The sequence below is a fragment of the Thalassophryne amazonica genome, chromosome 6, assembly GCF_902500255.1.
Source record: "Thalassophryne amazonica chromosome 6, fThaAma1.1, whole genome shotgun sequence".
In the NCBI taxonomy this organism is placed as follows: Eukaryota; Metazoa; Chordata; class Actinopteri; order Batrachoidiformes; family Batrachoididae; genus Thalassophryne; species Thalassophryne amazonica.
In genome coordinates this window covers 70,162,817-70,177,627 of record NC_047108.1, presented here as the reverse complement: position 1 = coordinate 70,177,627, position 14,811 = coordinate 70,162,817, and the positions used below count along the sequence as shown (strand labels likewise).

At 40.1% G+C, this 14,811-nt stretch overlaps 1 protein-coding gene across 1 annotated transcript in view; it reads right to left on the bottom strand.

Annotated features, from left to right (window-relative positions):
• rbms2b (RNA binding motif, single stranded interacting protein 2b) overlaps positions 1–12,038 on the bottom strand; it is a 119,753-nt gene extending 107,715 nt beyond the window's left edge. The window contains 1 exon segment of the mRNA XM_034172430.1: positions 11,860–12,038. Coding sequence (XP_034028321.1) covers positions 11,860–11,931 — 72 coding nt within the window. The 5' untranslated portion in view covers positions 11,932–12,038.
• Positions 12,039–14,811: the final 2,773 nt, after the last annotated feature.

Genomic DNA, 14,811 nt, shown 5'->3' with positions numbered 1-14,811 from the left:
TCCTCATTTTAAATGCTAAAACTTAATCAGGTGTAATATATTGAAATTCAGGTACTCTTGGAAAAGGGTACCAAAGCACAAAACATAGAACATTATTTCTTAATTTTATTGCTAAAATAAAAAATTATAACCAATCGTCCATTTATAGTCTCAGTAGGTAAAGGGTTAACTGAAGGCTTTTCAGGGAACTTTTAGGGCAACCTGATAATAATGAATTACAGTAGTCCAGCCTAGAAGAAATAAATGCATGAATTAGCTTTTCAGCATCACTCTGAGACAAGACCTTTCTAATTTTAGAGATATTGCGCAAATGCAAAAAAGCAGTCCTACATATTTGCTTAATATGCGCACTGAAGGACATATCCTGATCAAAAACGACTCCAAGATTTCTCACAGTATTACTGGAGGTCAGGGTAATGCCATCCAGAGTAAGGATCTGGTTACACACCATGTTTCTAAGATTTGTGGGGACAAGTACAATAACTTCAGTTTTATCTGAATTTAAAAGCAGGAAATTAGAGGTCATCCATGTCTTTATGTCTGAAAGACATTCCTGCAGTTTAACTAATTGGTGTGTGTCCTCTGGCTTCATGGATATATAAAGCTGGGTATCATCTGCGTAACAATGAAAATTTAAGCAATGCTTTCTAATAATACTGCCTAAGGGAAGCATGTATAAAGTGAATAAAATCGGTCCTAGCACAGAACCTTGTGGAACTCCATAATTAACCTTACTCTGTGAAGAAGACTCCCCATTTACATGAAGAAATTGTAATCTATTAGATAAATATGATTCAAACCACTGCAGCGCAGTGCCTTTAATACCTATGGCATGCTCTAATCTCTGTAATAAAATTTTATGGTCAACAATATCAAAAGCTGCACTGAGGTCTAACGGGATGAGCACAGAGATGAGTTCACTGTCTGAGGCCATAAGAAAATCATTTGTAACCTTCACTAATGCTGTTTCTGTACTATGATGAATTCTGAAACCTGACTGAAACTCTTCAAATAGACCATTCCTCTGCAGATGATCACTTAGCTGTTTTACAACTACCCTTTCAAGAATTTTTGAGAGAAAAGGAAGGTTGGAGATTGGCCTATAATTAGCTAAGATAGCTGGGTCAAGTGATGGCTTTTTAAGTAATGGTTTAATTACTGCCACCTTAAAAGCCTGTGGTACATAGCCAACTAATAAAGATAGATTGATCATATTTAAGATCGAAGCATTAATTAACAGTAGGGCTTCCTTGAGCAGCCTGGTAGGAATGGGGTCTAATAGACATGTTGATGGTTTGGAGGAAGTGACTAATAAAAGTAACTCAGACAGAACAATCGGAGAGAAAGAGTCTAACCAAATACCAGCATTACTGAAAGCAGTCGAACATAAAGATATGTCTTTGGGATGGTTATAAATAATTTTTTCTCTAATAGTTAAAATTTTATTTGCAAAGAAAGTCATGAAGTCATTACTAGTTAAAGTTAAAGGAATACTCGGCTCAATAGAGCTCTGACTCTTTGTCAGCCTGGCTACAGTGCTGAAAAGAAACCTGGGGTTGTTCTTATTTTCTTCAATTAGTGATGAATAGTAAGATGTCCTAGCTTTACGGAGGGCTTTTTTATAGAGCAACAGAATCTTTTTAAACTTAAATAAAATAAAATAAAAAAACTGACTGCAAGGCTTGCATGTTCAACCTCCAGCTGAAAAGCATCAGCTGAATCTTAGAGAAAGACAGATAAAAAAAAAATCACGCAGGGACCTTGTCCACCAACATAAAAAAAACCAAATAAAAACTTAAAGAAGCATCTCATCGCCATTTCAGCAAAATGTCGACTTTGGCCAGGGACACTGGGCCTCATGTATCAATGTTGTGCACTTGTGGCGTAAATTTACGGCGTAAACTTGAAATACACCAAAGTTGCTGTGACATGTATCAAGCAGTGTGCACCTGCCCATTTCTGGCGTATGCCTGACGTGACCTTGATAAATGCGGCGGGTGGAAACAATCGTAAATATAATAAACATGCCCATAAATATTCAGACTCTGCTTCAGACACACCCTCATTTTACGACATGGAAGCCGGGAGACGGCAATGAAAAAGAACTCCACCAATCACGACGCGTGCCAATAGAGCGTCAAAAGCGGCTGTCGTATCAATTGTTTTGTAGTATAATCAATAAAGTGTTACAGTGGTCCCTCATTAATCGCTGGAGTTACGTTCTAAAAAATAGCCCGTAATACGCGAAACCGCGACGTAGTCAGCGTTATTTTTTACAATTATTATAGACGTTTCAAAGCTGTAAAACCCCTCACTACACAGTTTATACACTTTCTCAATCAGGCATGAACATTTTCCTCACTTTTCTCTCGTGTATAAAACACTCTCAAGTTCAAACCTTAGTAGGAAAATAATACCAAACTGTTTTCAGGCCCAAACATTGTTTGAGAAATAAAAATAGAATGTTTTCCTATAAATAATTATGCTGGCATTTAGAACTAACGAATTAATTTTAACGATCAACGAACGAGGTCGGACACATAAGAAATTATTAATAGTGACCGACCAGTATTTCACAGATCGGGCCTCTGCGTCCTGACGCTGCGCCTTTTCCCACTCACACCTGGCTGCAGCAGGTGTGTGTTTCCGTGTGACAAACACAGTTATGAGTAGTTGTTGGCGCTCTTTTCTCTTCTGGGCAACAAGATTCTTATAAACAGATACGCAGAACACAGAACATTGTAAAAAAAAAAAAAAGGCATGCAAAATTGGACTAAATACTCCACGAGACTCCGAGGCCACGACAGGTGAACGGCGTTATAGCGAGGGACCACTGTATTCTCTTTTCACATGTCAATAATTCTTGACGTGGATATTTGCTCGCTCAATTAATAAGACACGCCTAATCTGTCAGATTTCTTTATTTGTTAAATGTATTTCTGTATTTATTTTATTGTGACAACCGAATGGAGACGACAAAACCTGGTTGCAGCACGAGCGAATTAAGGGAATGACGAAACTACAGTTGTTATTACCAATTTCATAGTCTAAAACGATCACACCACATGAAGTTAAGCTCAGCGCTGCTCTGGCTCCAGGCTCGAAGTCTGGAGAAAAAGGCGAGCAGTGCTTTCTTTGCAGTCAGCGCTGTGACCACGGATCGTGCTCCATAACAATCCCGCAAAGGCGGGATTTGTATTGATTATTATGTAGCATAATCAGGAAAGTGTTATTTATGTAACATATGCATTGATTTGTATAATGGCACTATTTATCATGTTGATCATCTTCATTTTTATGTGGATTCCAGCGCTGGTTCATTTTGGTGTATATTTTACACCACCTCTCGACCTGGTGTATATTTTCAGCACAGCGTACGCCAACGACCACATTGATAAATGCCAAGTAGCGCATCCGTTTTGGCGTACACCCCATATACTGTTATGTGTCGATGCGGGTTGAGGAGCGGACCTGCGTCAGACAGGACCCAGCGCTAAAAATAACCAGAAAGCGGTTCCAAACAGAAACTATTTATTATTCACCTGTGCTTAAAAGTGTAAAAACATAAAAACGTCCCTCTGGTGGAGTGATTCGTGGCTCGCTCTCCAGCGCCCGCAAGGATTAAAGCCGGCGCTCCTGGACTTCCTACCACCGCCAAACACCCCCCAGGTGGACACGACAACTGATTCTCTGTGAAGCAAAGAGAAGGTGAGGTAAGTCAACAGATACAACTATATCTTCCAATAACACACGCTATCAGCAACACACTCAGGTCAGTGTCCTTTTTTTACTTTATGCAAATGAGCAGCTTCTCACAACAAGTGGAGGATCACTTATCCTTCACGCCACAGCAGTGAGAAGCAAACTGCACAATTCTCTTCACAATTCCAGTATACTGTGTAACAAAACACCAAGTTACTATCAACAATTACTTAAACACTTAATTACCTTTAGTGTGTGCTGACAGCATGTGTCCTCACCCCTCCCTGCTTCACGGGCTCGATGTGTCAAAACCCAGGCGCGGTCCTCAGCGTCTCACAAACGAACGTCACAAGGTCGAGTTCCCGGCAGTTCTGCTCAAATCACACATGACTTAAATGCAGAACGCCATCCAATTATCTGCTTCAGCTGCAAGTCGTCCAGGTTGCACGTGAGCACCAATCACAGGTGCTTTCCATGATGTTGATGAGGGTGAAGACTCTTCAGCCAGCACCTTCTTCACAGACAAATCAGCCCTCATGCCACCTGGAGAGCAAAGAAAAGAAAAGAACACCAAAACATCCAGCCACGCCCCCCCAACACACAACATATACGCTCAAATATCGCCGTATGCAACGTTGATACATGAGGCCCACTGTGTCATTGCTTAGGGAGAGCCCTGGACTATTGATGATGTTTAAAAATGCAAAAGTACTTTTTATCCGATAACTCGATTAGTCGCCAGAATAATCAACAGAATACTTGATTACTAAATAATCAATAGCTGCAGCCCTAGTGTGTGTTGAACACTGTGATTTTCATTGAGGCAAAGACATGATTCCGCAGAATACTGAAAATATAAAATACATTTAAATTTTAGTGCAGATATGCAACTGCATGTTAACCAGTGTACCTCTAATACTGTGGCTGTTTCTAAAAACATACATTTACATATAATGTTTAAAAAAATGTATGCAATTCCAAATGTTCTGGTAAAATAAATGGTATATTTTGTCTGGAATCATAAATATACTATTCATTCTTAGAGTTCTACTTGCTTGGCTAAAGAAAACTTAACAAGCACCATGGAAAAGATCATTGTCTGACAGACAATCTCTGTTATACTTCTACAGACTCGTGCAAACTTGAAAGTGATGATTCTGTGCCATTTCAAGAATCAACAACTTCTTCCATGTTAATCCCATTTCATAACAAACAAACAAAGAAAAACTAAAGTACACACACATATGAAGAAAGAAAGTTCCTGCAGTAAAAACTGAGAAGACAACTTGGTTAGGAGAAGCAAAGCGACTGACCCAGTAACACTGACTGATCAGCCTCTCTTCTCCATGTGAAAGAACCACTGACAGCTTAGTGAAACCAACAGGAGGAAAGAAAAAAAGGGGGGGGAGACAAGGGGAGTTAATAGAAAGCAGAGAACAGGGCGGAAATCTCTTAAGCCTTTTCTTTTCTCCGCCCTTTTTCTCGTAGTAAAAGACACAGACCAGAGGTTACCACTTGACGCTGGATTTACAAGTCTTCACTCTGTGAGACTTTGCGCCTGAACAATGCAACATAAAAAAGCGCATGTGTGTCTTTTATTTTTTCAAGAAAAGGTTTGAGTTTGCAGAAAAAGCACAGAGCCCCACTTGAAGTGAGCGCACTGTCTGAATGCAGGATTCCAAGAATTCCAGATCATTAATCTGAGCAATCTGAATTCCTTCCAGCCGTCAGGCATGGATACTTCAGCTTGCTTCAACATTAGCCAAGAACTCCAAACTGTGACTGTCTAGCGTTGGGACCAGGAGGCAGAGCTGTGGTCTTATACACCTCTCTGCAGCTTCTCTCCCCTGCCATCCCCCTATTACCCCATCCCCGTAGAGACGGTGCCTGCTCCCAGACCACCAATAACTAGCAAAAATCTATTTAAGCATAAAAATTCAAAAAGAAAAAATAATATAGCACCTTCAATTGCACCACAGACTAAAACAGTTAAATGTGGTCTATTAAACATTAGGTCTCTTTCTTTCTAAGTCCCTGTTGGTAAATGATATAATAATTGATCAACGTATTGATTTATTCTGCCTAACAGAAACTTGGTTACAGCAGGATGAATATGTTAGTTTAAATGAGTCAACACCCCCGAGTCACACTAACTGTCAGAATGCTCGTAGCACGGGCCGGGGCGGAGGATTAGCAGCAATCTTCCATTCCAGCTTATTAATTAATCAAAAACCTAGACAGAGCTTTAATTCATTTGAAAGCTTGTCTCTTAGTCTTGTCCATCCAAATTGGAAGTCCCAAAAACCAGTTTTATTTGTTATTATCTATCGTCCACCTGGTCGTTACTGTGAGTTTCTCTGTGAATTTTCAGACCTTTTGTCTGACTTAGTGCTTAGCTCAGATAAGATAATTATAGTGGGCGATTTTAACATCCACACAGATGCTGAGAATGACAGCCTCAACACTGCATTTAATCTATTATTAGACTCTATCGGCTTTGCTCAAAAAGTAAATGAGTCCACCCACCACTTTAATCATATTTTAGATCTTGTTCTGACTTATGGTATGGAAATAGAAGACTTAACAGTATTCCCTGAAAACTCCCTTTTGTCTGATCATTTTTTAATAACATTTACATTTACCCTGATGGACTACCCTGCAGTGGGGAATAAGTTTCATTACACTAGAAGTCTTTCAGAAAGCGCTGTAACTAGGTTTAAGGATATGATTCCTTCTTTATGTTCTCTAATGTCATATACCAACACAGAGCAGAGTAGCTACCTAAACTCTGTAAGGGAGTTAGAGTATCTTGTCAATAGTTTTACATCCTCATTGAAGACAACTTTGGATGCTGTAGCTCCTCTGAAAAAGAGAGCTTTAAATCAGAAGTGTCTGACTCCGTGGTATAACTCACAAACTCGTAGCTTAAAGCAGATAACCTGTAAGTTGGAGAGGAAATGGCGTCTCACTAATTTAGAAGATCTTCACTTAGCCTGGAAAAAGAGTTTGTTGCTCTATAAGAAAGCCCTTCGTGAAGCTAGGACATCTTTTCTACTCATCACTAATTGAAGAAAATAAGAACAACCCCAGGTTTCTTTTCAGCACTGTAGCCAGGCTGACAAAGAGTCAGAGCTCTATTGAGCTGAGTATTCCATTAACTTTAACTAGTAATGACTTCATGACTTTCTTTGCTAACAAAATTTTGACTATTAGAGAAAAAATTACTCATAACCAGCCAAAGATGTATCGTTATCTTTGGCTGCTTTCAGTGATGCCGGTATTTGGTTAGACTCTTTCTCTCCGATTGTTCTGTCTGAGTTATTTTCATTAGTTACTTCATCCAAACCATCAACATGCTTATTAGACCCCATTCCTGCCAGGCTGCTCAAGGAAGTCCTACCATTATTTAATGCTTCAATCTTAAATATGATCAATCTATCTTTGTTAGTTGGTTATGTACCACAGGCCTTTAAGGTGGCAGTAATTAAACCATTACTTAAAAAGCCATCACTTGACCCAGCTATCTTAGCTAATTATAGGCCAATCTCCAACCTTCCTTTTCTCTCAAAGATTCTTGAGAGGGTAGTTGTTAAACAGCTAACTGATCACCTGCAGAGGAATGGTCTATTTGAAGAGTTTCAGTCAGGTTTTAGAATTCATCATAGTACAGAAACAGCATTAGTGAAGGTTACAAATGATCTTCTTATGGCTTCGGACAGTGGACTCATCTCTGTGCTTGTTCTGTTGGACCTCAGTGCTGCTTTTGATACTGTTGACCATAAAATTTTATTACAGAGATTAGAGCATGTCATAGGTATTAAAGGCATTGCGCTGCGGTGGTTTGAATCATATTTGTCTAATAGATTACAGTTTGTTCATGTAAATGGGGAATCTTCTTCACAGACTAAAGTTAATTATGGAGTTCCACAAGGTTCTGTGCTAGGACCAATTTTATTCACTTTATACATGCTTCCCTTGGGCAGTATTATTAGACGGTATTGCTTAAATTTTCATTGTTACGCAGATGATACCCAGCTTTATCTATCCATGAAGCCAGAGGATACGCACCAATTAGCTAAACTGCAGGATTGTCTTACAGACATAAAGACATGGATGACCTCTAATTTCCTGCTTTTAAACTCAGATAAAACTGAAGTTATTGTACTTGGCCCCACAAATCTTAGAAGCATGGTGTCTAACCAGATCGTTACTCTGGATGGCATTTCCCTGATCTCTAGTAATACTGTGAGAAATCTTGGAGTTATTTTTGATCAGGATATGTCATTCAAAGCGCATATTAAACAAATATGTAGGACTGCCTTTTTGCATTTACGCAATATCTCTAAAATCAGAAAGGTCTTGTCTCAGAGTGATGCTGAAAAACTAATTCATGCATTTGTTTCCTCTAGGCTGGACTATTGTAATTCATTATTATCAGGTTGTCCTAAAAGTTCCCTAAAAAGCCTCAGTTGGTTCAGAATGCTGCAGCTAGAGTACTGACGGGGACTAGCAGGAGAGAGCATATCTCACCCGTGTTGGCCTCCCTTCATTGGCTTCCTGTTAATGCTAGAATAGAATTTAAAATTCTTCTTCTTACTTATAAGGTTTTGAATAATCAGGTCCCATCTTATCTTAGGGACCTCATAGTACCATATTACCCCATTAGAGCGCTTCGCTCTCAGACTGCGGGCTTACTTGTAGTTCCTAGGGTTTGTAAGAGTAGAATGGGAGGCAGAGCCTTCAGCTTTCAGGCTCCTCTCCTGTGGAACCAGCTCCCAATTCAGATCAGGGAGACAGATACCCTCTCTACTTTTAAGATTAGGCTTAAAACTTTCCTTTTCGCTAAGGCTTATAGTTAGGGCTGGATCGGGTGACCCTGGACCATCCCTTGGTTATGTTGCTTTAGACGTAGACTGTGTTTCATAATTATTGTATGGCCTTGCCTTGCAATGTGGAGCGCCTTGGGGCAACTGTTTGTTGTGATTTGGCGCTATACAAGAAAAAAGTTGATTGATTGATTGAACTAATGCTGACACAGACATCAAAATACTTTGTCTTATGGCTGGATCCAACTAATATGTTAATTCCTTTAACAACTGGTTAATAAATAAGTTTTAGAAAACAAAACAAAAAAGTGTAAAGTTATACTAAAGTATTAGTAACTAGCTAAATAATGAGGCTGATGTAAGGATAATCAGATCTTTAACAATAACGTAATTATTTTATGATTAACTGATTAGCTACAGCCAGGTGATAAAATAATCACAGTAACATATTGCAATAAAGTTTATATTGATAATGATGGCCATTTATACTCAATATGGACAGCTCTAACAACCTATTACACAACAGAAATCAACCTAAGAACATCCTCCACATTAATGTGCACAAGCATTTCCTGCTGAGGATGGAAGTCATGAACTGGTTCCAGTTGAGAACTAATTTCAAATTTTTTAATCCATCTGAATTGTATGCCTCAAACATTATCAATGTTTTGTCTGACAGTTCAGTGTTACAAAAACTCAAACATCATACATCAAACATGACATCATGATGCCAAACTTTGCATCAATCAATGACAAAAATGACCGCACTGATGCCAATACCTGTATAGATCTCCATTTTTCCCATAAAGAAAATTGATAAGGAATCGTTAAAGGACTCAATAAAGAATCAGACCAATAATTACAATCAATGGCTATTTCCTACTGCAAAGTGTTGTTTTAACTACCAGTGGTGAATAACACTAAAAAAAGGAGGGAAAAAAGAGGTAGATTGGAGTGGAGTGAATGCTGGTCTTCTAAAACTGAAGAAATTGTTGACCAAATTAATAAATAATGGTAACAGAGAGTTATAGATGTGAAAAAGGATGGTGAATAAAATGAACTGAGAGAGAAGAAAATTATAAGGCCTAGTTCAAAAATAATGAAGCCTAACTGCTGATTTGCATTGCATTTGTCATGAACAAGCCATTATTTTTAGTACCATCCAGATTTATCTGTGAGTTGCCTATAGCCTCTTTGACGGGTACTGAAAATGTCATGGAAAAATTCTGCACCGTTCCAAAGATATGCACGAAATTAACCCCAAAAATAGCACTTTTTTCATCAATTTTATGTGACATTGATAGTTAGCATTATCATTTAAAGTTGAATGTTAAAGAAATAACCTTGTATTTTGTCTGTTTGTTTGTGCTTCATACTAACACACAGTAATACATTTTCTTCTGTTTCTTTCTGTTTCTAAAGCAAGGTAAAACTGTCGCAAGCGTAAGTCCTTGATTTATTTGTGTCCAAACCTTAGCTATATCTCCTACTCTCCTTCAATAGAATAATTATATTACTTGTTCAATAATACCAGGAACTAATGGACAGAATTTCTTTGTTTCAGGCTTCTGCAGACTAAAGAAGATACCTCCAACTGTTGTCGCAAGCGTTACGCTCTAGCACATTATAGTATATATGCACTGATAATTTCTAGCAATGACTGAACCGAGACCAGTAGAAATATTGAAACTCTGATATATAGCCATACCTAAAATGATAACATTTCACAAAAAAATACCACTTTTAAATTTGATGGTTATGTCACACTTTGGCTTCATTATTTTTGAACTAGGCCATAATGCAGGCTGAACTGAAAGAGTTGAATTCAACCAACTGCAGGTGAAATCACATCTTGTTCCTTCACTAACAAACTGACGTGTGAACCAACACAGTATTAAAGAAAAAAATACAAATCAAGCAAACTGAACATTTCTTATAAAAGAATGGATTCCAAATAAGCCAGTTTGTTAAATAATAATAATAATAATAATAATATTTCCACCATCACCATGTGCCAGTCCAGATTATCATTCCATCTACAAAAGTTTTATGTTGCTTGATCTTAAAAGCCATCAAGAATAGTTTTAGGACTATAAATACAAAGTCTACATCTGATATCTACTGATGGCTCATGTCTATAAACATACATACTGTACATTATTATCACTTTACCGAGGCGTTGCTAGGCCGGTATCGTAGATTTACGTCAACGCTACCTGGTTATATCCGCCCGCTGTGCGTGAACAAATGACGTCTTAGCATGCGCGCAGCCCAAGAACTGCCCGCAGAGGGGGAAATAAATACATAAATAAATAAATAAAAAGACGAGAAGTGTGTTTTGGTCCCAATATGGATATTCCGGATGATTTTCTCATGGATAGTACGACAATGAACAGAAGCCAGAGCAGCCAGCTTGATGAGGACGCACTGCCAAATTTATAATAAAATACGTAATAAAATATGCGTTACGTGTTGTGTAGCTCAGTAAAAAGTGATAATAATGTAAATAACATGCTGTTGTCGTGCGATATGCATTTTCTAAGTCCCTCCGTCCATGCAGTCGCCCAAAATGACAGATATTCGCCCGAGTTAGACAAGGGCGAATATCTGTCATTTTGGGCGACTGGGCATAGACGTCAGGCCTCTGAAAATGCATATCGCACGACAACAGCATGTTATTGTATTATAATATCCCAGTAGCTGAAATGTGTATCAGTATTACAGCATGAATTATTCATCCAGGAATGGCAATCAACATTACACCGTGTATATTATTCCCATTTTAAATGTCCTCTAAGGCTACATCTTATTGTTATTATCAGACTTTTCACAGATCAATTTTTCAAAAGTGTCACTCAAACGTTTGAAGTCTGGAGGGGCGGGGCGTATCTATATACCTAAAACATGGACAAACTTAAAAAAAGAGAGAGAGAGAAAAGAAACTTTCAATGAAATAGCGAAGCAAAAACAAGCGACAAACACACAGAGAAGTCGAACTTAATTCTCCTTTATGAGCTCGCTCGGAATCTAACGGGGATAATTAGTAAGTTGTGTCCTGCGTGCAGGAAGAGAATGTCGGAACAAACCGACGCACTCAATCCTCGATTAAAACACCGTAACGGGCTGTTACAGCCGTCACCGTGTCATAAAGCCTACAAAAAAACAACCAGCACGGAGGTTACGAGAGTGAAAAGTCAGAGAGTTTACACGTCGCCTGTGTTCCACTTTCAAGGACACTGCAGCCGAGCGGAGACCCGAGCGGCTCCACAGCGGTGTCGAGCCGTCGAGGCTCCGCCGCGCGGCTTCCCGGAGAGGAGCGGAATGTCTTTACCTTCTTGTTGTTTTTGCCGGTGTAGCCGTTGTACGGATTGATTCCTGTCCTTGGCGGCACAGAGAGCAGCATTTTTCACTCGGCGCTGTGTCCGGAGGAGCAGCGGAGAGCGGAGGCAGCCAGCTGACGTCACAGCGGGAGCAGTGATCGGAGTCCTCCTGCCTCTCCTCCTCCTGCAGTCTGACTTTATCTAATATCTCAGCGGGGTCACTGCCTCTTTTTTAAAACCACCAACTCTCTCACAACATGATATAAAACTCACAAGTAGATCCTCGACGATATATCGAGTGGGCGATAATATCGGCTAATGTGTTTTGCACAGACATATTAGTATCGGTGTTGTTTTTGCTGATATGAAAACTTTTGTTTTATACAATAAAACAATATGCAGAAAACACTGGCTGGTTTGGTTAGAAATGGTGTCATTGCGTAGTTTGTCCAGCAGAGGGCACTCCCCAAAATAAATGAGACGTGTTTTCTAGAGGTGGGCAATACCGGGAATTTTGGTATTGATCCGATACCAAGTAAATACAGGCCCAGTATCGCCGATATCGATACCAATACCGATACTTTATCATATTTAAGCTTGATAGATCCAAAGGATCCAAAAGGCCCAGGATACAATTTCCCCAACCATTGTACATGACAACAAAATATTATCATAATCAACATTTTTGTTTAAAAAATATCACTCAATACAACTTAAAATCTCCTGAGGTAGAGGGCTGACAAACCACAATACAAGGGTGCGCTGCTCCGTGTTGTGTGACACAGCGTAGCACTGCTCTTACAAACAGAGAGTAGACTTTGATGACTCTGCGTCCGCAGCAGTTAGTGCGTCTGGGAGAGAAAAAAGCTTGAGTATCCATCTTTTTACACAAAGATCATTCAATATCAATACCAGCGTTGGTATCGATATTATCGATATTAGGATCGATCCGCCCACCTCTAGTGTTTTCTGCAAATGCTGAGTGATGCAACATGTTGCCTGTCAGTTCGAGTGAAAGCAGTAAGCTCTATCGGGATTTCGGGTGATGCACTGAGTTGTGGGAGAGGTCAGACTTCACTAGTAACAACCACAGCCAACGCGTGTGAGTGTCCATTTAAATCCCAGTGATTTATCTCTCTGTTTAGCAGTATTTTGTGTCCATCTGGTGCCAGCAGTCATGGTAATTCCAGCTGCAGTAGCGTATCTAAAAGTTAATGCAGTTAAAAAGGTCATAGTTGGATCGTGGGAGCGAGCTACTGTCTGTCCCAGCCCCTGCCTCTCGGGAGCCCCCTCGATGCTCCTAGCTGAGTGTCCAGCGGGGTCCGAAGCGTTTACTTTGAAAAAATTAGTGTTCAGAGCAGGCCCAGTCGCCTGAATACCCAGCTAGGAATAATGAAATTGGACTCTGTTTCTATTTTGTGCCGCAGCCGCTAGAGGTGAAATTCTTGGACCAGAGCAAGACAGACGAAAGCGAAAGCATTTGCCAAGAATGTTTGCACTAATCAAGAGCAAAAGTCAGAGGTTCGAAGATGATCAGATATAGCCGTAGTTCCAACCATAAACGATGCCAACTACATATACGGCGGCATTATTGCCATGACCTGCCGGGCAGCATCCGAGAAACCAAAGCCTTTGGGTTCCAGGGGGGTGTATGGTTGCGAAGCTGAAACTTAAAGGAATTGACGGAAGGGCACCATTAGGAGTGGAGCCTGCGACTTAATCTGACTCAACACGGGAAACCTCACCCGGCTCAGACACGGAAAGGATTGACAGATTGATAGCTTTTCTTGATTCTGTGGGTGGTGGTGCATGGCCGTTCTAAATTGGTGGAGCGATTTGTCTGGTTAATTCTGATAACAAACAAGTCTCCAGCATGCTAACTAGTTATGCGGCCCCGTGCAGTCGGCGTCAATTTCTTAGAGGGACACATGGCATTCAGCCACACGAGACTGAGCAATAACATCAGCAGTTGTGACAGTAGTGAATAAGAAAGCAGTCATGCAAACTCCAGCCATATTGTTTAAGCATGCAACAAACCATGTTGTTTGGTACCCGTGACCTGGAAATACATGCGCACCTGTAACCACGAGATTGCTTATTTGATGGAAACTTGACGTTGGATGCTTGAACAAAATAATTCAAGATGGCGAAATACGCTCCCAGACAGCTATACTCGTATTTCTCTATAAATCAAACATGTTTGGCATATTTTCTCTTGTATTTGGAAATCGTTAGTGAGAAATAAACAGGTGGGTAATCCCTACTTCAGTGAGTAAAAGTTCTACCACATATTAGTGCTATTTGTGGTATGTGCAGACGCAGGTTGAGGAGCGGACCAACGTCTGACCGAACCCAGCGCTAAATAAACCAGAAAGCGGGTTCCACAACAAAACGATTTTATTTCCCCTCCAGTGCAATAATTAGTGTACAACATAAATATTTGGTTTGTCTGGCGGAGTGAAGGACGGCGCACTCTCCAGCGCCCAAAAGGATCGAAGCCTCGGCGCTTCTGGACCCAGACTCACCGCCGAACACCCCCCAGGTGGATACGACAAACTGACTCTGTGAAGGATGGAAAAGGTGAGGTAAGTCAACAGCTACAACAAATATCCTTCAAAGGCACACGCTATCAGCAACACATTCAGGTCTGAATTTAAGCTGTATGTAAATGAGCAGCTTCTCACAACAGGTGGAGGATCATCATTTCGTACGCCACGGCAGTGAGAAGCGAGCTGCACAATTCTCATCAATGTTCAAATATACTGCGTAACAAAATACCAAATTACTGTTAACACTTATTCAGACAATCAATCACCTCTGATGTGTGCTGACAGCATGTGTCCCTCACCCGTCCTCCTTCACAGGCACGATGTGTCAAACCCAGGCGCGGTCCTCAGCATCTCACAAATGAACGCCACAAGGTCGAGTTCCTGGCAATTCTGCTTGAATCACTCATGGCTTAA